The sequence below is a fragment of the Bombina bombina genome, chromosome 1 (assembly GCF_027579735.1).
Source record: "Bombina bombina isolate aBomBom1 chromosome 1, aBomBom1.pri, whole genome shotgun sequence".
Lineage (NCBI taxonomy): Eukaryota > Metazoa > Chordata > Amphibia > Anura > Bombinatoridae > Bombina > Bombina bombina.
Window position 1 is genome coordinate 1,386,809,292 of NC_069499.1, and position 24,073 is coordinate 1,386,833,364.

Sequence of the window (24,073 nt, forward strand, 5' to 3'; positions counted from 1 at the left end):
CAAGTCTACTTTCATTAGGGTTTATTTAATTGGATAGAAAAGGATAATATGTCTTTTTATCATGCTGAATTTGTTCTGTCTGCCAATTTTTCATCATGATACATATTTTTGGAAGTTTCTTTCTCTAATTGGAATTATTGTAACAGAGTTTGATTACATGCCCATAGCCTATCTCTGTATAGGTTTTTCTCATTTAGATGACAAACGGTACATTTTTTATTCTTACATTCACAAGTCTACATTTATAGGTCAGATATCATTTGACAAGTCACTCTGCAAAGAATATATAGCATGATCTGATTAAACAATTATGTATAATTAGTATGACCAGCAAAGATGGTGTCTACTCTCAAATACTATTTCTAGATCGCTAATACATGTTAAACACCCTGCATTCTGCTGAATATCCCTGCTACACTGTGATTCACTGTAAGTAATGAGGATTACAATTAATAGGAGGCCTCTATCCTAAGAGGTAAGGGGGGAAGGAATTTGGTCTCTTATTATATCCTTAAAGGGTAAACCCACGTATCCCTGTAAAGGCAGTGCCTAAATACCAGAATTATATTAATCCAAAAGAATAAGGAGAGAGCAAAGAAGGTATTGTGTGGCACAATTAGAATAAGAGACTGTCGGCTAGATTACGAGTTTTGCGTTAGAAGCTATGCGGTGCTAATGAGCAGTTTTCTCTCACCGCTCACTTACCTACAGCGCTTGTATTACGGGTTTTTACAAACCCGGCGTTAAAAGGCAAGAAGTGAGCGTTGAGCAAAATTTTGCTCCTTACCGCACTTCAATACAGCGGTGAGCTGGTCGTAACGCAGCCCCATTGATTCCTATGGGGAAGTAAAAGTTATGTTTACACCTAACACACTAACATGAACCCCAAGTCTAAACACCCCTAATCTTACACTTATTAACCCCTAATCTGCCGCCCCCGACATCGCCGACACCTACATTATACTTATTAACCCCTAATCTGCCACTCCGGACACCGCCACCACCTACATTATACTTATGAACCCCTAATCTGCTGCCCCCAACATCGCCGACACCTACATTATATTTATTAACCCCTAATCTGCCGCTCCGGACACCGCCGCCACTTACATTATACTTAATAAACCCTAATCTGCTGCCCCCAACATCGCCGACACCTACATTATATTTATTAACCCCTAATCTCCCTCCCCCAATGTCACCACAACCTACCGAACTTATTAACCCCTAATCTTCCGCCCCCAACGTCGCCGTCACTATAATAAACATATTAACCCCTAAACCGCCGCACTGCCGCCTCGCAAACATTAGTTAAATATTATTAACCCCTAATCTTCCGTCCCTAACATCGCTGCCGCCTACCTACATTTATTAACCCCTAATCTGCCGCCCCCAACGTCGCCGCCACTATACTAAATGTATTAACCCCTAAACCTAAGTCTAACCCTAACACCCCCTAACAAATATAATTTAAATAAATCTAACTAAAAATTACTTAAATAATTCCTTTTTTAAAACTAAATACTTACCTATAAAATAAACCCTAAGCTAGCTACAATATAACTAATAGTTACATTGTAGCTAGCTTAGGATTTATTTTTATTTTACAGGCAAGTTTGTATTTATTTTAACTAGGTAGAATAGTTATTAAATAGTTAACTATTTAATAACTACCTAGCTAAAATAAATACAAAAGTACCTGTAAAATAAAACCTTACCTAAGTTACAATAACACCTAACACTACACTATAATTAAATAAATTAACTAAATTAACAACAATTAAATAAATTAAATTAGCTAAAGTACAAAAAACAAAACACTAAATTACAGAAAATAATAAACAAATTACAAGATATTTAAACTAATTACACCTAATCTAAAAGCCCTATCAAAATAACCCCCCCCAAAATAAAAAAAACCCTAGCCTACACTAAACTACCAATAGCCCTTAAAAGGGCCTTTTGCGGGGTATTTCCCCAAAGTAATCAGCTCTTTTACCTGTAAAAAAAAATACAAACAACCCCCCCAACAGTAAAACCCACCACCCACACAACCAACCCCCCAAATAAAATACTATCTACACTAACCCCTTGAAGATCGACTTACAGTTCTGAAGACCGGACATCCATCCTCAAGGAAGGGGCAGAAGTCTTCATCCAAACGGGCCGAAGTCCTCAACAAATCCGGGAGAAGTCTTCATCCAAGCCGGGCGAAGTGGTCCTCCAGGCGGGATCTTCTATCTTCATCCATCCAGCACGGAGCGGTCCATCTTCAAGACATCCGACCCGGAGCATCCTCTTCATCCGACAAATACAGACGAATGAAGGTTCCTTTAAGTGACGTCATCCAAGATGGTGTCCCTTAGATTCCGATTGGCTGATTGGATCAACCAATAGGATTGAATTCTATCAGCCAATAGGATTGAGCTTGCATTCTATTGGCTGATTGGAACAGCCAATAGAATGCAAGCTCAATCCTATTGGCTGATTGCATCAGCCAATAGGATTTTTTCTACCTTAATTCCGATTGGCTGATAGAATTCTATCAGCCAATCAGAATCTAAGGGACGCCATCTTGGATGACGTCACTTAAAGGAACCTTCATTCGTCGGGTAGTCGTCGGATGAAGAGGATGCTCCGCGTCGGATGTATTGAAGATGGACCCGCTCCGCGCCGGATGGATGAAGATAGAAGATGCCGTCTGTATGAAGACTTCTGCCCGTCTGGAGGACCACTTCACCCGGCTTGGATGAAGACTTCTCCGGCTTCGTTGAGGACTTCGGCCCAGTTGGATGAAGACTTCTGCCGCTTCCTTGAGAATGGATGTCCGGTCTTCAGAACTGCAAGTCGATCTTCAGGGGGTTAGTGTTAGGTTTTTTTAAGGGTGTATTGGGTGGGTTTTATTTTTAGGTTAGGGTTTGGGCCGCAAAAGAGCTAACTGCCCTTTTAAGGGCAATGCCCATCCAAATGCCCTTTTCAGGGCAATGGGGAGCTTAGTTTTTTTAGATAGTATTTTATATGGGGGGTTGGTTGTGTGGGTGGTGGGTTTTACTGTTGGGTGGTTGTTTGTATTGTTTTACAGGTAAAAGAGCAGATTACTTTTGGGCAATGCCCCGCAAAAAAAAAGGCCCTTTTAAGGGCTATTGGTAGTTTAGTTTAGGCTAGGTTGTTTTTTTTTTTTTTGTACTTTAGCTAATTGAATTTAATTTATTTAATTGTTGTTAATTTAGTTAATTTATTTAATTATAGTGTAGTGTTAGCTGTTATTGTAACTTAGGTTAGGTTTTATTTTACAGGTACTTTTGTATTTATTTTACCTAGGTAGTTATTAAATAGTTAATAACTATTTAATAACTATTCTACCTAGTTAAAATAAATACAAACTTGCCTGTAAAATAAAAATAAACCCTAAGCTAGATAGAATGTAACTATTAGTTATATTGTAGCTAGCTTAGGGTTTATTTTATAGGTAAGTATTTAGTTTTAAATAGGAGTAATTTAGTTAATGATATGAATTTTATAATAAAAATATTTAAGTTAGGGGGTGTTAGGGTTAGACTTAGATTTAGGGATTAATAACTTTAATATAGTGGCGGCGACGTTGTGGGTGGCAGATTAGGGGTTAATAAATGTAGGTAGGTGGCGGCGATGTTAGGGACGGCAGATTAGGAGTTAATAATATTTAACTAATGTTTGCGAGGCGGGAGTGCGGCGGTTTAGGGGTTAATATGTTTATTATAGTGGCGGCGGCGTTGGGGACGGCAGATTAGGGGTTAATAAGTGTAGGTAGGTTGCGGCGACATTGGGGAAGGCAGATTAGGGGTTAATAAATATAATGTAGGTGTTGGCGATGTTGGGGGCAGCAGATTAGGGGTTCATAAATATAATGTAGGTGGCGGCGGTGTCCGGAGCGGCAGATTAGGGGTTAAAAATTTAATTTTAGTGTTTGCTATGCGGGAGGGCCTCGGTTTAGGGGTTAATAGGTAGTTTATGGGTGTTAGTGTAAGTTTTAGCACTTTAGTTATGAGTTTTATGTTACAGCGTTGTACCATAAAACTCTTAACTACTGACTTTAAAATGCGTTAGGACTCTTGATGGGGTAGGGTGTACCGCTCAGTTTTTGGCCTCCCAGGACAGACTTGTAATACCGGCGCTATGGAAGTCCCATAAAAAAAAGACTTTACAAAGTTTGCGTAAGTCGTTTTGCGGTAAGGCCAAAAAAGTGTGGGGTGACCCTAAACCTTCAAGACTAATACCAGCGGCGTAAAAAAGCAGCATTAGGACCTGTTAACGCTGCTTTTTTACCCTAACGCACAACTCGTAATCTAGTCGTAAATTAACTATATAAGTATGGGCAGGGAGGACTGGTATGACTTAACATATAACTTTTATTGGTAATTCAGTAAAAACAAGAGACAAACAATAACATTTATTACACAGAAGAAATATGATTTAACATATTGATATGTATCAATGTAGAAGAGGATATATTGGAGCCAAAAAATTATAGATCTATAAATGTCTCATAATAGTGGACAGGATCATTAAAGATTTCCTATAGAGATAATATTGCTAAACTGATTCAAATATCACACAAAAAATGTATCAAATAAGCGTCTCTATATATCCAAGTTACCACTGTGTATATAAAAGTGAATGATAATAAAATCCTCCAAAAGTGTGGAAGAAAATAAAGTATTAAAATTAATAATAACAAACCAGTATTCTAGGAAGACTTCACCATTTTCTGACAATTTAAGGTCTTCACTTGCATTGGATAATTGGTAAATATGCTTCCTTACCTGAGCTGCATTGAGGAGGTGAGTTCTATAAATAGAAATGATTTCTTGATGTCTTTTGTTCGTGTCCTGCAAAATGAAGAATGAAAAATGTAAAATAAAAATGAATTAAAGGGACAGTCTAGTCCAAAATAAACTTTCACGATTCAGATAGGGCATGTAATTTTAAACAATTGTCCAATTTACTTTTATCACCAATTTTGCTTTGTTCTCTTGGTATTCTTAGTTGAAAGCTTAACCTAGGAGGTTCATATGCTAATTTCTTAGACCTTGAAGGCCGCCTCTTAAGAATGCATTTTAACAGGTTTTTCACCACTAGAGGGTGTTAGTTCATGAATTTCATATAGATAACACTGTGCTCGTGCACATGAAGTTACCTGGGAGCTATCACTGATTGGCTAAACTGCAAGTCTGTCAAAAGAACTGAAAAAAGGGGCAGTTTGCAGAGGCTCAGATACAAGATAATCACAGAGGTAAAAAATATATAAATATAACTGTGTTGGTTATGCAAAACTGGGGAATGGGTAAAAAAGGGATTATCTATCTTTTAAAACAATAACAATTCTGGTGAAGACTGTCCCTTTAACTGTAACACAAGCAGATTTCACATCAGTATTGTTTTTTTATGTATGTTTGTATTTAATTAAATACTATTTATGCCCAATTCTCTAAAGCTCTCTTAAACCCCCCCCCCCCCCAAAAAAAACAATGTTTTTGTCTGATTTCTGCCCATGCTGGTGAGTTTTAGATAAGTGGGCCCCTAGCAATAATAGCGTCTGAATTGTAATTTATGAAGGATAGGGTAAGTGTGAACCATATTTACTAAGCATTGCTCTACATACAGAAAGACAAACTCTATGACATGAGCATGGACTACAGCACTTATCAATATACAATCTTTGTAAAAGGTTATTTAGTAAATTGGGCAATTAGAATTTAGCTTATAGCACTTAAAGTGAATGTAAAATTTGATGCTAAAGTGCCCGGTTTTTAAAAATTCGATTAAAAACAGGGGCACTTTAATTCATCAAAATTTACATTTCACTGTGCTGTGAAAAAAAACTTACCTTTTAATCTTGACAGCTGCTCCAGCTTCCTCCACCTGTTGCAAAGCCTCTTCCTGGGTCTAAAATGAGGAATCCGACTTCCTCGAATCACGGCATTGAATCAGACACTGATTCCCCCAGTGGGGGGGGGGGGGGGGGGAGCCGTGATTGTAGGATGACCTATCCATCATTTCTGACATCAGAAATGGCTTGCGATGACCGGAATAAGCTGGAGCGGCTGTCAAGTTCAAAAGGTAAGTATTTCTTCACAACACAAGTGAAATGTAAATTTTGATGAATTAAAGTGCCCCTGTTTTTAATCAAATTTTTAAAAACCGGGCACTTTACATCAAAATTTACATACACTTTTAACAGTACAGGTCTCTGCATGGTCCATCAATATGAAAGACAGATCGATTTTTAATGTTCATCTGCAAGTTTTTTTCTGTAAATCCAAAACTCAAAAATCAATACCATTCATATCCAAAAGATAAGACATTTATTTATTTTGCATTAAAGGGACATTAAACACTAAACAAATGCTAGATAGAATGATGCATTCCAAGAAAAGATTAGTCTGAGAATAACATGTAGATATGTTTTTTAAAGCTTCATTAGCTGTTTAAATATTGACAAAATAAGTGTAAATGTTTAGTGTCTATAAAACAATGGGAGCTGCCATGTTGTAACTTAGGTTACTTTCTCTGCTGTGGCCAATTAGGGACAGTTATAAATAGGTCACTAGAGTGTGCAGCCAATGGCTGTGTGAAAAAAATAACAGTGTTCTGCACTTCCATTTCTAACAGGAACTAAAAAGCTCACAATTTCAGAATGGAGTTACAGGAAAGGGGGACAAAATAAATAATTAAAGTATATTGCAGAGTTGTTTTTATATATACAGTTTATAATTTTATAATACCATCTCAAAGTGTTTAATGTCCCTTTAAAAAGCTTTAAATTAATTTTACAACAAACAGTAGCGTGTATGTTTAAAAACAATTCTCCCTAGGAACCATTTTATTTCTATCTGACAAGGACAGCACTTATATTGACACAACACACAACTATAAAAACAGCACATGAACACCTAGTTCTCAAAACAAAAATAAAACAACAAAACACTAAAATGCCCTCCTTTAGATGTGACAATGAAAAATAATAACTTTAATGTCCCTTTAAATTTACAGGAATGAGAAGTGCTGATTAAATGGTATACACCAGTGATATAAAAGTAATACCTGAAGCTGATGGACCATATCCGCATATTTCTTTTGCTGCTCATCAATCACTGCTGTCATGGACATCACAGATTCTTCCAACTAAATGTACAAATAAAAATACACATCACATTTTCCGCTTAGATCTTCTATTCCAAACTTCCTCAGTATATTAATAATTTTACATCATAACTTTTTTTTATATAATTTTAACAAATAAATAAAACTCAATAACGCTTTAATAACTGTTACAAAAGAGGAACAGCACTTGGGAATTATTATTTCAGATTATTTAAAATTTACGTAACAATGTAGCATTGCCGCGAGTAAGGCCAGTAGAATGCTTGGTTTTATTGGTAGAGGTATTTGCAACAGAAATAGAAAGGTTCTTATGCCACTTTACGGATCACTAGTTAGGTCTCATCTTGACTATTGTGCAGTGCTGGAGGCTATGGGGCCTATTTATCAAAAGGTCTTGCGGACCTGATCCGACCTCGCTGAATTCATCACAAGAGTTGCTGGTGCAGCGCCGCCCCCTGCTGACTCGCGGCCAATCGGGCGTCAGCAGGGAGGTGTCAATCAACCCGATCGTACTCGATCGGGTTGATTTCCATCGATTCCTGTCCGCCTCATCAGAGCCGGCGGACAGGGTTATGGAGCAGTGGTCTTTAGACCGCTGCTTCATAACTGCTGTTTCTGGCGAGTCTGAAGACTCGCCAGAAACACGGGCCCACAAGCTCCGTTCGGAGCTTGATAAATGGGCCCCCATATCTCCAGAAGGATATAAACAAACTGGAATCTGCTACTAAAATGGTACATGGTCTAAAAAATAAAACTTACCAGGAAGGCTCAACATCCTAACTATGTATATCTTAGAGGAGAGAAGAGATGTGCTTTTTATTAGCAAGTCCTAATTTGGCATAGGTACATTTGGCAAGTAGATCATGATGACAAACTTTGAAAGCAAGAAGACCTTAAAGAAATATTCTAGTCAAAATTAAACTTTCATGATTCAGATAGAGCATGCAATTTTAAGCAACTTTCTAATTTACTCCTATTATCAATTTGTCTTTGTTCTCTTGGTATCTTTATTTGAAAAAGCAAGAATGTAAGCATAGGAGCCGGCATATTTTTGGTTCAGCACCTGGGAAGTGCATTCCGATTGGTCTCTAAATCTAGCCACCAATCACCAAGTGCTACCCAGGTGCTAAACCAAAAATGGTCTGGCTCTTAAGCTTAAGTTCAAATAAAGATACCAAGAGAAGGAAGAAAAACCCCTTCTGGAAACCTGAGGGGGTAGAATCCACCCTCTTACACATACCACATCCTTTCCTGCTTGAGACAGAGAGAGCGACAGAGAGACACAAAAATTAAAACTTAGTGCCAAGCAAGGCAAGTCTTTATATGGTTCTGTTTGAGTGCGAAGAAATGGATTTATCTGCAAGTATAAATCTGATTTCTCTAACATTGTAATGTTAAGGAATGATATACTGTTAAGGATGCTCAGTCTGAAAGAATTTCCTACCAATGATTCCTGCACTGATACAGACACAATGAAATGGTAAATGTATATATAGGAAGACCGTTTAACCATCTTGTATAAGTGTTCCAATATGGCTTCATAATGACAAGCTCTATGAAGCTGCAACAACATGTGAAGTGAAATACTCCAAAAATCAAATTAATTGTCTAAAGGAACTTTTAAAAGTTTTCGGATATATATTTTTTTGGCCCCAGAATGGAGGCCAAAACTAAAATCAGACTTTCTCGTTTCCTTGGCAGATTCCAAATAAATTGAGAGCTCTGATAACAAACCTGTGTAGAGTGAAGCAACTATACATTTCTACATGTTCCAGGCATTGTCATTTTTAATATAAGCTGCAGATAAAAAGTATGCTCATTGTACCTTTAATCTTTGCTAGATATTTGACTAGAGCATGCTGGGAGGGGATTCTCTATTTCAAATCCTCCTTTCAGTCATGCATATCTTACATTGTGAATATCCTCCTTAAAAGTATTGTTAGTGAGCCACTATCATACTAAAATGATAACATGCTTTTTCATCTTCATCTAAGACTTACTTTGTTCTCTCTGTCTTTGGATTCTTTATGAAGACCATCATATTTCACATTCAAACGGTCATTTTCTTCTTGCCACTTTTGAGACTGCATTCTCAGCTCTTCTGTTTCTGTCTCCAGCTGTCTGATCCTATTTTCTAGATGCACCACCTTTTCCGTCTCACAGTACATCACTTCTTTACAGTATGCAGTCTCCTCAGTAGCCTTTTTGTACTGGTCTGATAGAGTCTGGATTTCATTTACCATATCTTGAAGTTGTTTCTTATGAGACTGTTTTACTCTTTCATATTCTTGTAGTTTGTGTGTTTCTCTGGACGTTACCACCTGTATCTCTTCAAACTCTTGCTCTAGTTGCTGTTTCATGACAATGACCTCCTCACATTTCTTTTCCAATGCTTCCTTACAAGCCTCATTTTCTTCCTTCAGAACAGTCATTTCTTTTTCAAGGCCCATAATGTGATGATCATGCTCATGTTTTGATACTGAATTTGCTACTTGTTTTGCAAGCTGTTCTTTTAGCTCTACAATACTTCCTATTGCTTGGGATAGCCTTTGTGTCAGCTCATCTATTTCCTTGGCTTGCATATCTAATTTCCTGTTCATTGCATTAAGTATATCATTGTGTTCTGTAATAGGCATCATTTCAACTTGGTTTTCCAGCATCCTCTGGTACTCCTTTTGTAAAGTGGATTTCTGGTGTAGGGCTTCATTATATTTCTTCACTAATGTTCCAACATTCCAGTACAGCTCCTCCAATACATCAGAGTGAAACCTCTCTGTTGATTTAATTTTTTCCCCTTGAACTATTTCCGGTGGAAAACTATCCCGCAACATCAACATCTCACTCTGCTGGGAATCCATCCTTACACTTAGCTTCTTCAGTTTCTCTTGCTCGGCTGACAACTCATCTGACAGAAGCAAAATTTGGTGTTTAAGATCTTTACACTGAATTTCCTTTTCTTGTCTCAATAAAAACTCTGCTTGTAGACTATCTTGAAGAGCAAGCAACCCTTCTTCCAAGTTCTGTTTTTCTTGACTGATGTGGTTCATTTGTGTAAGCAGATTTTCATGTTTCTCTCTGAGAGAAGACAACTGATCTTCCATTTCTGAAACCTTTTCTATTAATAAGTTCTTTGCCTCTGTAGATATACTAGTCTTCTCTTTATCTTCTTGTGTTTGCATCATATTCAAAGTGTGTGATGTTTTTCTGTCAGTAAGGGTCAGACTGGGACTTTCACTTTGGAAGCAAGGTGCACTAGCTTCTATAGTTTGTGACTGTAAGTGGTAAGTTGCCATAGAGTGTTCCATGTTGTTGCTTTTCCCCTCATAACTATCTGCTTTCCCATTCACAATAAGTGCTGCTTCAGACAAAAATACAGGCTGAGGTGATGATCCTGAATTCCGACATTGTTGGTAGCTCTCAATGCTGAGGAGACATTGTTCCATGGCAGAAATTGTCTTCTTCCAATTAGTTTCACTTTTTTCGAGGACACCTATAGGTACATGACATAAGCATGAGGATTCACTTTTAACTTTTATACCCTCCACGTTTTCCACATCAACAAAATCAGTCTTCATTTCCTCAAGGAATGCTTTTAGCACCTTCATATTGTTTTGCAGTAAGATTGACTCATTAAAATGTCTGTTAGCCAAGGTATCGTCTTGACCTTTGCGTGTTTTCAGCAGTGTCAGGAGTTCCTCTTTTTCATTTGTCACCTCAGACAGCTGGTCCTGCAGTTCCTCCACAACACTACTCTGAATCCTCTTTCTCTTTTCAAACTGTGAAAGTACATCTCTCATGTTCTCCAAGTGGCCTTCCAATTCACAAATTCTCCTTAGTGCACCTTCTTCCTTCTCCTGTGCTTCAGCCACTGTATCTTGAAGACACCTCAACTCATCTTGGTGTCTTTTTTGCATTTCTTGAGTTCCTGTACTTTTTTCACTCATTTCCTTCATGTTATCATCCATTAGAAGCTTTTTATTATGCTGCTTTGCTTGGATGGCTTTAACTTGCTGTACAAGTTGGCTAATAAGAATGCATATATCTGATGTATAACAAGTATCTCCAGTGGCTTCCTGGCCTTCTTGCTCATTCAGTATAGATTTCAACTTTTCTACCAGTTCTCGAATTCTGTCCTTCTCCTCTGACATACTCTCCAATTCCTGTGTTTTTGTCATTATTTCTCCTTGTAGCCACAGACCCCTTTTTTGCTCTTCATCATACCTCTTCTTCCACATGTTCACAAGCTCCAGTTCTCTACTGTTGGCCCTTGTTGGCTTCTGAAAGAATATCAGAAAATACTATAAGTAGTATTAAACTATGCACAGTTGTTTAAAATTACAAGTTAAAGAACAGGTACCTAGTGTTTCATATACTAAAGTTAGGCATTGTTTTAATATTCATAACCATTTGATTAAAAGTTTTTGATCCTTAAATGCTTCAACATCCCTGTTAATAAGCCTATTTCTTTTGCCACTTACAAATTCATTTTTACAAACAACCCTGCCATTAATAATTGTTCTATACTATACAGAATTTTGCAATCCTATAGAAATAAATAATAATATTAAATAATATTGCTTTTCTCTCCCTACTGTTGCAATGCAAACAAAACCTCACTAACACACCATTTACACATTCTAACCATTACTTTCTAACCCTTTGTATAACTCCATCTACTTTATCGAACATTTATTCACTCAATGATAAGCAGTCGCTGACACTTTTGTCAAACACCATGACACCCACCTCACACACAGTTTCTGACCCGATGCATCCCTCAGATGGTATTCATCTACCAGAGGATTAACAGAGCTATGGCGATGTCTGGCGGCAACTGACTTGTGAACCTGACACCTTTGTTAATTTTACCTCGATGAGTTCACTTAGGCCCTTGTCTCTTCTGGGTTGGGGTGCGATCATACTCCCTAACAGACCTGAAGACAAGGGACTCGACCAGGTTGTGGCGAGTAGTCTGGCTGAGACTGCAATTCTTCCATATCATAGAGCTGGAATAGGCTGATCTCAACGGTTATACCAATTATAGACATAAGGTCTTACTGGTGGTCAGCCTTTGGCATATATGGATATGCTATACTTTAATATTTACCTTTTCATATTAACACTGTGGGGCTGATTTAACAAGCTGTCAATCGGCCCAAATGCAGCTGTTTCTGCGTGAGCCTTCAGGCTTGCCGGAAACAGCAGTTAAGAAGCAGCAGTCTTAAGACTGCTGCTCCATAACTCGTACGCCTCCTCTGAAGCTGCGGACATCAATCCACCAAATAGTATACGATTGGGCTAATTGACACTCTCGAATCTGCAGGGGGCGGCATTGCACAAGCAGTTCACCAAAACTGCTTGTGCAATGTTAAATGCCGACAGTGTATGCTGTCAGCATTTAGCAATGTCTTGTCGCACATGATCCGCTCAGCGGATCATGTCGGACAGACACTTGATAAATCGGCCCCTATATATGTGCTTAATTGTGTTTAAATGTTGTTATGTAGGACCTTAAGTAAGGATAATGTCAATGCTACTTTGTATTAAGAGTAATTTAGTACTGAGTTCTATCTCAATTGGTTACTACCAATTCACACTCTAACACAAGCCTCCCAAAGACAAGGGGTCTATATATACAGCTCTATCGGGTTTGCAATTTTTTTAAGACTCCACTACAACTAAAGTTATACTCTTATCACATTGCTAGGTGGCTAAGATAGTCATATATGAAGTGTATAGATTGATAGTAGTTTACCACTAGGAATGACCTATTATCTATTAATACAGTTGATCCACATGCTTCCTGGGCATAGGGCCTGTACTTGGGCGATAAGGGCTAATTATATGAGATTGTAGATAACAAATTTATTTCCTACTATACTACTTGTATGGCTGCATTTTAGCTCTAAGCCAATTCAGGTTTTACAATACTTTAATACTACTCCCCACATAAGCCCCCTATATCACCTAGTGTTGTTTGACTATACTCTTGTACCAGTGACTATAGCTTCTAGTACTCTCTAACAACTTAACTAGAACTATCTATGAAGACAGTGATGTCTGAAGTCCTAAATCTTTAAATATGTATGGGACCTTTTTGCTTTATTTACAATTAGTCACCACTTATAGTTCAACTCCACAAATTAGCTGTGATTATTACATACTAAGTTCTTTGTTCATCTGCAATTTTATATTATCTTATTCGAAATGTATAAGTTTCTATTTGAGTGCATATATAAGGTACTAACATACCTTCCTCCCAGTATAGCGTTGTAAATCTTACATATGAACGTTCACCTCTTATGCGCTGTTTATTTAACTACTAGTTACCTCAATCAATGAGGGACCCAAAAGCGCATAGCACTGGTTTCCTTGTTCCCCTTTAGCTAGCTAAAAATTTGGAAAGTTTTTCTTTATAACATCAATAATACACATTTGTTGTTACTTGGAGGTTTGCCTCACTTTGTGCTGTATATTCTTCCACCAAAATCCCCACTACTTAACCTCTAGCTCCGCCCCCAACGAAGTTTACCTGATAAACCTAGGAAAATGTATCCTATAGATTTCCCATATCCCAGAGTTATAAGTTTACATGCCCTACCATAGAAGCAACTGATTCATTTCTACTTTCTTAAAGGGACACTGAACCCAAATTTTTTCTTTCGTGATTCAGATAGAGCATGCAATTTTAAGCACATTTCTAATTTACTCCTATTATCAATGTTTCTTCGTTCTCTTGCTATCTTTATTTGAAAAAGAAGGCATCTAAGCTTTTTTCTTGGTTCAGAACTCTGGACAGCAGTTTTTGATTGGTGGATGAATTTATCCACCAATCAGCAAGGACAACCTAGGTTGTTCACCAAAAATGGGCCGGCATCTAAACTTACATTCTTGCATTTCAAATAAAGATACCAAGAGAATAAAAAAAAATTGATAATAGGAGTAAATTAGAAAGTTGCCTAAAATTGCATGATCTTTCTAAATCATGAAAGAAAAAATTTGGGTTCAGTGTCCCTTTAAGTGATTAGCCAAACTATAGTGTGTCCGCATATTCATAAAAATAACCAATATTTTATTGCAGATGCTGAGGTTATAAGCAATTTTCTGATCCATCCATCTAATGCCGTTATGTATTATAGTCCATGCTCCCCGTAAAGTGTATAAGATAAACTCTTAGGCCTAGATTTAGAGTTTGGCGGTAGCCTTCAAAACCAGCGTTAGAGGCTCCTAACGCTGGTTTTGGGCTACCGCCGGTATTTGGAGTCAGTCAGGAAAGGGTCTAACGCTCACTTTCCAGCCGCGACTTTTCCATACCGCAGATCCCCCTACGCCATTTGCGTATCCTATCTTTTCAATGGGATCTTTCTAACGCTGGTATTTAGAGTCTTAACTGAAGTGAGCGTTAGAAATCTAACGACAAAACTCCACCCGCAGAAAAAAAACAGGAGTTCAGAGCTTTTTGGGCTAACGCCGGTTCATAAAGCTCTTAACTACTGTGCTCTACAGTACACTAACACCCATAAACTACCTATGTACCCCTAAACCAAGGCCCCCCACATCGCCGCCACTCGATTAATTTTTTTTAACCCCTAATCTGCCGACCGCCACCTACGTTATACTTATGTACCCCTAATCTGCTGCCCCTAACACCGCCGACCCCTATATTATATTTATTAACCCCTAATCTGCCCCCCACAACGTCGCCGCCAGCTACCTACAATAATTAACCCCTAATCTGCCGACCGCAAAGCGCCGCCACCTACGTTATCCTTATGTACCCCTAATCTGCTGCCCCTAACACCGCCGACCCCTATATTATATTTATTAACCCCTAACCTGCCCCCCACAATGTCGCCGCCAGCTACCTACAATAATTAACCCCTAATCTGCCGACCGCAAAGCGCCGCCACCTACGTTATCCTTATGTACCCCTAATCTGCTGCCCCTAACACCGCCGACCCCTATATTATATTTATTAACCCCTAACCTGCCCCCCACAACGTCGCCGCCAGCTACCTACAATAATTAACCCCTAATCTGCCGACTGCAAAGCGCCGCCACCTATGTTATCCTTATGTACCCCTAATCTGCTGCCCCTAACACCGCCAACCCCTATATTATATTTATTAACCCCTAATCTGCCCCCCACAACGTCGCCGCCAGCTACCTACAATAATTAACCCCTAATCTGCCGACCGCACCTCACCGCTACTATAATAAATGTATTAACGCCTAAAGCTAAGTCTAACCCTAACACTAACACCCGCCTAAGTTAAATATAATTTAAATCTAACGAAATAAATTAACTATTATTAAATAAATTATTCCTATTTTAAACTAAATACTTACCTGTAAAATAAACCCTAATATAGCTACAATATAACAAATAATTATATTGTAGCTATTTTAGGATTAATATTTATTTTACAGGTAACTTTGTATTTATTTTAACCAGGTACAATAGCTATTAAATAGTTAAGAACTATTTAATAGCTAAAATAGTTAAAATAATTACAAAATTACCTGTAAAATAAATCCTAACCTAAGTTACAATTAAACCTAACACTACACTATCAATAAATTAATTAAATAAATACAATACCTACAAATAACTACAATTAAATAAACTAACTAAAGTACAAAAAATAAAAAAGAACTAAGTTACAAAAAATAAAAAAATATTTACAAACATTAGAAAAATATTACAACAATTTTAAACTAATTACACCTACTCTAAGCCCCCTAATAAAATAACAAAGACCCCCAAAATAAAAAAATGCCCTACCCTATTCTAAATTAAAAAAGTTCAAAGCTCTTTTACCTTACCAGCCCTGAAAAGGGCCAATTGCGGGGCATGCCCCAAATAATTCAGCTCTTTTGCCTGTAAAAAAAAACATACAATACCCCCCCCCAACATTACAACCCACCACCCACATACCCCTAATCTAACCCAAACCCCCCTTAAATAAACCTAACACTAAGCCCCTGAAGATCTTCCTACCTTATCTTCACCATACCAGGTTCACCGATCCGTCCTCCGAAGTCTTGATCCAAGCCTCCGAAATCTTCATCCAAGCCCAAGCGGGGGCTGGCGATCCATAATCCAGCTGAAGTCTTCTATCAAGCGGCGGCTGAAGAGGTCCAGAAGAGGCTCCAAAGTCTTCATCCTATCCGGGAAGAAGAGGAGATCCGGACCGGCAACCATCTTGATCCAAGCGGCATCTTCTATCTTCATCCGATGACGAACGGCTCCATCTTGAAGACCTCCGACGCGGATCCATCCTCTTCTTCCGACGTCCAACTGAAGAATGAAGGTTCCTTTAAGGGACGTCATCCAAGATGGCGTCCCTCGAATTCCGATTGGCTGATAGGATTCTGATCAGAACAGCCAATAGAATGCGAGCTCAATCTGATTGGCTGATTGGATCAGCCAATCGGATTGAACTTGAATCTGATTGGCTGATTCCATCAGCCAATCAGAATTTTCCTACCTTAATTCCGATTGGCTGATAGAATCCTATCAGCCAATCGGAATTCGAGGGACGCCATCTTGGATGACGTCCCTTAAAGGAACCTTCATTCTTCAGTTGGACGTCGGAAGAAGAGGATGGATCCGCGTCGGAGGTCTTCAAGATGGAGCCGTTCGTCATCGGATGAAGATAGAAGATGCCGCTTGGATCAAGATGGTTGCCGGTCCGGATCTCCTCTTCTTCCCGGATAGGATGAAGACTTTGGAGCCTCTTCTGGACCCCTTCAGCCGCCGCTTGATAGAAGACTTCAGCCGGATTATGGATCGCCAGCCCCTGCTTGGGCTTGGATGAAGATTTCGGAGACTTGGATCAAGACTTCGGAGGACGGATCGGTGAACCTGGTATGGTGAAGATAAGGTAGGAAGATCTTCAGGGGCTTAGTGTTAGGTTTATTTAAGGAGGGTTTGGGTTAGATTAGGGGTATGTGGGTGGTGGGTTGTAATGTTGGGGGGGGGGTATTGTATGTTTTTTTTTACAGGCAAAAGAGCTAAATTATTTGGGGCATGCCCCGCAAATGGCCCTTTTCAGGGCTGGTAAGGTAAAAGAGCTTTGAACTTTTTTAATTTAGAATAGGGTAGGGCATTTTTTTATTTTGGGGGTCTTTGTTATTTTATTAGGGGGCTTAGAGTAGGTGTAATTAGTTTAAAATTGTTGTAATATTTTTCTAATGTTTGTAAATATTTTTTTATTTTTTGTAACTTAGTTCTTTTTTATTTTTTGTACTTTAGTTAGTTTATTTAATTGTAGTTATTTGTAGGTATTGTATTTAATTTATTTAATGATAGTGTAGTGTTAGGTTTAATTGTAATTTTGTTATTATTTTAACTATTTTAGCTATTAAATAGTTATTAACTATTTAATAGCTATTGTACCTGGTTAAAATAAATACAAAGTTGCCTGTAAAATAAATATTAATCCCAAAATAGCTACAATATAATTATTATTTATATTGTAGCTATATTAGGGTTTATTTTACAGGTAAGTATTTAGCTTTAAATAGGAATAATTTATTTAATAAGAGTTAATTTATTTTGTTAGATTTAAATTATATTTAACTTAGGGGGGTGTTAGTGTTAGGTTTAGACTTAGCTTTAGGGGTTAATACATTTATTATAGTAGCGGCGAGCTCCGGTCAGCAGATTAGGGGTTAATAATTGAAGTTAGGTGTCGGCGATGTTAGGGAGGGCAGATTAGGGGTTAATACTATTTCTTATAGGGTTATTGAGGCGGGAGTGAGGCGGATTAGGGGTTAATAACTTTATTATAGTAGCGGTGAGATGCGGTCAGCAGATTAGGGGTTAATTATTGTAGGTAGCTGGCGGCGACGTTGTGGGGGGCAGATTAGGGGTTAATAAATATAATATAGGGGTCGGCGGTGTTAGGGGCAGCAGATTAGGGGTACATAGGGATAACGTAGGTGGCGGCGTTGTGCGGTCGGCAGATTAGGGGTTAATAATAAAATGCAGGGGTCAGCGATAGCGGCGGCGGCAGAATAGGGGTTAATAAGTGTAAGGTTAGGGGTGTTTAGACTCGGGGTACATGTTAGGGTGTTAGGTGCAGACATAGGAAGTGTTTCCCCATAGTAAACAATGGGGCCGCGTTAGGAGCTGAACGCTGCTTTTTTGCAGGTGTTAGGTTTTTTTTCAGCTCAAACTGCCCCATTGTTTCCTATGGGGGAATCGTGCACGAGCACGTTTTTGAAGCTGGCCGCGTCCATAAGCACCGCTGGTATCGAGAGTTGCAGTTGCGGTAAATATGCTATACGCTCCTTTTTTGGAGCCTAACTCAGCCCTTCTGTGAACTCTAAATACCAGCGGTATTTAAAAGGTGCGGCCAGAAAAAAGCACGCGTAGCTAACGCACCCCTTTGGCCGCAAAACTCTAAATCTAGGCGTTAGTCCTTACAAGCATTATCAGAGAAATTCGCAATGCGTATATCACTTTTTTTTTTTACTTAAGCATGGATATCACCTGATACCACTAATATCGTACTACAGTATGCTTATTTTTCTTTTTAAATGTATCCCTTACTCCCCTAATCTGGACCATTGTTTTTCCATGTACTTATCTTTAATGTGTACTAGTTAGTTCAGATAAAGAAATATAAAAAGAGGTTCATTCTTTGATACCCAAGAGCATTCTCCTTTTTATATACGATTACCTTCTGTATTTTATTTTTCTTATGTTTCAGGAAAGGTCCACAAGTGGTCTTATATACCAATCAGAAGATATATTGGGTTTGACTGACAAGCTACTAGTATACTAACACTACTGAATATATCATGCGAAAATATATTGTTTTTCTTTTTATTGGCATATCTGGGTCATATGTTCAGATACTAACCTGCAACTTTATTCTTTGATGACATATTCTGATTGTATGCACTGACTTAAACGTCAATAAAAATTATTATTAAAAAACAAAACAAAAAACGCAACCTTTTTTATATAAAAAAAATGTAAAATAGTTTTTTTTTAGCAGTTGCATCCAAAGGAATGGTAACTTTAGTAAACCACCCTACATATAAGGTGAAAAGGAAATTAAATGTTTGCACACCTTGAAACTTGACAGCATATCTTGGTCTGGCTCTTTTTCTGCAAGACAAAACAGAATAAATATTAACATAACATAACATGGTAACATAGTAGATGAAGTTGAAAAAAGACAGAAGTCCATCATATACGTAAATAAAAGCTTGCGTTGATTTTAAATTAATCCCATTAAAACAAAATGTGACCTATTTAACAAAAGCAATCATATCCCTGAATTATGTTTCTAGCTAGAAATGTATCTAAACCAATTTTAAATGTATCTAAGGTATTAGCATTTACTACCTCCTTAGGTAATGAGATCCACAATTTGACTACTCTTTAAGTTGCTGGAGATTAAATCTCCTTTCCTCCAGCCCTCTTGTTACAAACAATTTTCTTGGAATAGAGTTTCTGCCATCTCTGTATATGGGCCTTGAATATATTTTTATAAAGTAATCATATCACCTCTCAAGCATCTATTTTTCTAGAGAAAACAGACCCAGTTTGGCTAACCTCTCCTGATAGCTTAAATTCTCCATTCCCCTTATTAGTTTTGTGGCCCTGCAATATATTTTTTTGAGATTGGTCCCCAGAACTGCACTCCATACTCCAGGTGAGGTCTTACCCGGAATTTATATAGTGATATAATTATGCTCCTCTTCCTTGGATCAATACCACTTTTAATACATGCTAGTATCTTATTAACCGTAGAAACCGCTGCCCTGCATTGTGCACCCATCTTTAGCTTGTTATCTATATGCACTCCCAAATCCATTTCCTCCTCTGTTTTGTCAAGTCTAGTCGATTTAAATAATAGGTTACCTGCTTATGTTTACTTCCAAAATGTAGAACCTTGTATTTTCCAGTATTAAATCTCATTTTCCATTGTAAAGCAATTTCATCCTGAATTGACTTACTAACCTTACACAAGTTTGTATCATCTGCAAAAATAGAGATTGTCACGGAAACCAGACAGCTAAGGCTACCCCCCAACCTCTACTACATGGCTCACTCCCTGTTACATTAGATTTGGCCATTTCATGGCTTATGGGATCTCCCAGATGCGTGCTATGTGTTGTTTTGCTAATGTACACTTGGTCATGGAAGAGCTGATCTATGACCAGGAAAAAACCCTCCTAGGCTGGCCGGGTCCTGGAACTCCTGGTCAGCCACAGAACAGCAGGACACCCGCTAACTTTACCCCTGGTCGCTCCAGCGGCCCTTTGCCCCAGAGCTCCGCTCTTTTGGGGATTGGTAGCCCCTAGGGAGGACAAGAGGTGGGGGGATTACCGGAGGGGAGCTCCTTTGGGAACCAGGGTTTTTGGACACCCCTACCCCCATAACTTCAATGGGCTGTATCTCCGGTTCCCAGTAACGAATCACGCCACTTTTTTGACTGTGGCATCCAGGGACCGAGAGCTTTCAAATAACACACTGGACATGCCACTCCCATGGGATCACCCCGAAACCGTCACACCTGGGTGCTGGGATTCTGTGGGACTATGGCTGCTATGGAGGTGCCGGTCTTTCTGGAGGGGCGGGAATGGCGGAAAAATTGTGGGATTGTCCAGTGTCTTATCAAGATGAGCTTTGTGTATAAAAAGGAGTGTATGTTTTACAATAAAATCAGTTCCTGTTTCACCTGAATGCTAGTATGTCTAGTTATTTGGGTGGGCTCCTGCTAAAATCACTTTCCTGGGCTACATAGCAGCCTGTTCCAGGCAGAGGAAAGACCCTCTGGCAGAGCTACCTAGTCTGGGTAGCCGGAGTCTGCAACAGGGTGGGACCCCGAGTACTGGTGCTGTCGGGCATCAGGGGTGGCTAAAGGCTGTGGTCACTTGCCAGCTACATAGCTGCAGTCGGCAGGGAGGAAGCAGGACCCCTTTGGCGGAGCTACCCAGTCGGGGTAGGTGGGGTATCCGTCACAGAGATGTTGCTATTTATTCCTTGCTCTAAGTCATTAATAAAAATATTAAAAAGAACAGGGCCCAGTCTGATCCCAGGGGGGGCCCACTGATTACCTTTGTCCAATCTGAGTATTGATATTTTTTAAGTCTGTCATGAATTTTAGAGGCTCTCATAGGGTCAGTTCTAAAGCTTGCCACTCTGGAGGGATTATCTAAGATGTCTTGTCGGTATTGCAAGGTACCTCAAAGAATTTTAGAACGTTAAATATTAGCTTGAGAGCTCTTTATTTAGCTATGCAGTATTCTGGGTGTGAAGTAGAGACACATATATTACAAAATAATGATAAAAAAAAAATTCCCCAAATTTTTTTGCATAATTTCTGTCCATGCTGGCAAGTTTTTTTATCATAATGCCCATAGAAATATATTATCTGAAGGAAAGATCCAAGCTGCACTATCTGACATGAATGTAGTAGCGCACATGAATGATATATTTACAGTGGACTTGTAATGCCGGTGCCAGAAAATGCAAGCAGAATGGATTGTGCCCCAGCGATTAAGGATTTGTACCGCTTTCATTTTTGTGCTCCACTTGTAATCTATCTTATAATCAGAAGAAAAAGGTACTAGTCGGGTGAAAACTATACTAGTCTACTCAATGTTCAATACAAGGGAAAAGCCTAATTTTGTTTTGTTTTCTTCCCTAATTGTGTATTTTGTTTTGTTTTTGGGAACTTGTTTTTGTAGTCACTTCAGCTCATTTTCTCCAGTCTTAAAGGGACAGTATACACCCATTTTCATATAACTGTAATAGACACTACTACAAATAAGAATATGCACAGATATTGATCTAAAAATCCATATAAAACCTTTTAAAAACTTACATAGAAGCTCCCAGTTTAGCAATGATAATGAGGTTAGGCTGGGACACCCACTGTAAATAGGCTGAGAAAGCAGAAAGAGCAGACCCTCCCACCTCCCCTGCATATGAAAAGACCCATTACACAAACAGGAATCTGTAGACTTCAGTCTACGTCTGATACTTTGGGGCTTGGTTAGGAGTCTGAAAATCAGCACAATGTTATTAAAAAATAAACAAAACCAAAAAAATACATTGTTACAAAAACACTCCCAGATGGGCTATATAAATGGAGCATCTATAAAACATTTATGCAAAGAAGAATCTAGTATACAATGTCCCTTTAATGCTCTTACAGGAAGTGCAATTGTACTTTATTTGAATTATATGTAAATTAACACAGATGTCTATTCACATGCAGCTCTACCTCATTGAGTGGTAGGTAAACTACAGACTGTGGGCCAAATCCAGCCCTTCACCTATTTTTGTATGGCCTGCAAACTGGTTCTTACATTTTAAAAGGGTTGGAATAAAATCAAAAGATTAATATTTTTTGACCTGTGAAAATTTATAAAATTCAAATTTAGTGTCCAAAATAAAGTTTTATTAGAACACAGCCACGCTGCAATGGAAGAGTTGAGTAGTTCCAATAAAGACTATTGTGACGCTCATATCACAGCTTCATTTCTCCACAAAATTAAAAAAATGAAAATGAGGCTGCAACCAAAGTAAATTTCCAAGTGGCTCATTTGTTTGTCAAAAATGTAAAATTTCATCAATACAAATTTGAGGACATTTGTTTTTTTCTCGTTAGGTAAGTACCTACATAATATTTCTGATTTTGCCTCTTGGCACCCAAATCCTATAATGTTTACTATATGGATCTTTACAGAAAAATTGGCCAACCTCTGCTCTAACTGTGGCTTTCTCCATATATTTCCTTCAAACTAAAATGATATATAATGACCACAGCACCATTCATTAATTAGGACAAGATGAAGTACATGTAACGTTTCGGGCCTTTCAGCCCTTAATCATGCAATTTTACATCCAATTATGTAAAATTGCATGATTAAGGGCTGAAAGGCTCAGAATGTTGCATGTTTCCACCATATGCTTTGTTTCTTGCCAACATTTAAGCTGTAGCAAGAGTTTGGCTGTCTTCTCGCTAACTAGTGATGCCGGCTGCTAACACTCACTCACCATTTTTCCTTCTATCCAGTGTGGTCTGAATCAGCTTCTTGAAAGGCTCATCTCTGGATTCGTTGGCATAATACAGAGCATCACATCCTTTGTTGTCTTTAGGCTCCAAATCTGCGCCTTTTGATATAAGAGTCTCTGCAGCCTGCATATTGCCTTTCTCACATGCCAGAATTAAAGCAGTCCTGGTTAAATAAACAAGAAAAATGGATACAAATTCATAAGCAAAAAACAAACAAACACATTAATGGGAATATCTTTTTAAAAGTTTTCAGCTTAAAGGGACACTGTAAGTAAATATTTTCTATGCTTGTTACTAACTAACTACCCCAAATAAGCTTTTTATCAATAGCATTTCATTAACATATCTCTACCGTATATCAGAAATCTTGTCTGCAAATTTAATTGTTTTCCAAACCCACTCCATGGGTATCCTTTGCTCTGTACCAATCCGCTTACAATACCTAGGTTTCAAAATGGCGCTTTAAACACAAAGTTATTGGTTTAAGTATTTTGAACAAGCAGTGCTGAAAATAGTGGGCAGGATAACGTGACATCATCGGCGAATAAAAGATATAACTTTTAGAACGTTATGAAACTTTGTTTTGGAGAAAATATAGGTCAGTAGGTTTTAATTAATGTTTATTAACTTTAATATGTTAGTTGTTTAGCTTAAAAATTATAACAGAAAGTAATCCTTTAAAGGGGGACAAAAATCAAATGTATACAGGGGCTATATGGAAGTCAAAGTATATTGAAAAGGCTGATTTGGCATTTAATTTATTTGGTGCCATGTGTACGTACACAGTGCGCAGGTGCTGAGTGGTAAATATGTTTTATGCACAAAGAATACTTAACAACAAATGCCACTGATAGAGCAGGGATAGGCACGTTTCACCTGCA

At 38.3% G+C, this 24,073-nt stretch overlaps 1 protein-coding gene across 2 annotated transcripts in view; it reads right to left on the minus strand.

Moving 5' to 3' along the window:
* The window catches only part of ANKRD35 (ankyrin repeat domain 35), a 223,107-nt gene that overhangs the window by 8,880 nt on the left and 190,154 nt on the right, over positions 1 to 24,073 (minus strand). For both annotated transcript variants that reach the window (XM_053704528.1, XM_053704530.1), the window contains exons 8-12: positions 23,174 to 23,355; positions 19,230 to 19,267; positions 9,144 to 11,420; positions 7,084 to 7,164; positions 4,803 to 4,868 (exon numbers count right to left, since the gene is read on the minus strand). In XM_053704528.1, coding sequence (XP_053560503.1) covers positions 4,803 to 4,868; positions 7,084 to 7,164; positions 9,144 to 11,420; positions 19,230 to 19,267; positions 23,174 to 23,355 — 2,644 coding nt within the window. The remainder of the gene's footprint in view (positions 1 to 4,802; positions 4,869 to 7,083; positions 7,165 to 9,143; positions 11,421 to 19,229; positions 19,268 to 23,173; positions 23,356 to 24,073) is intronic.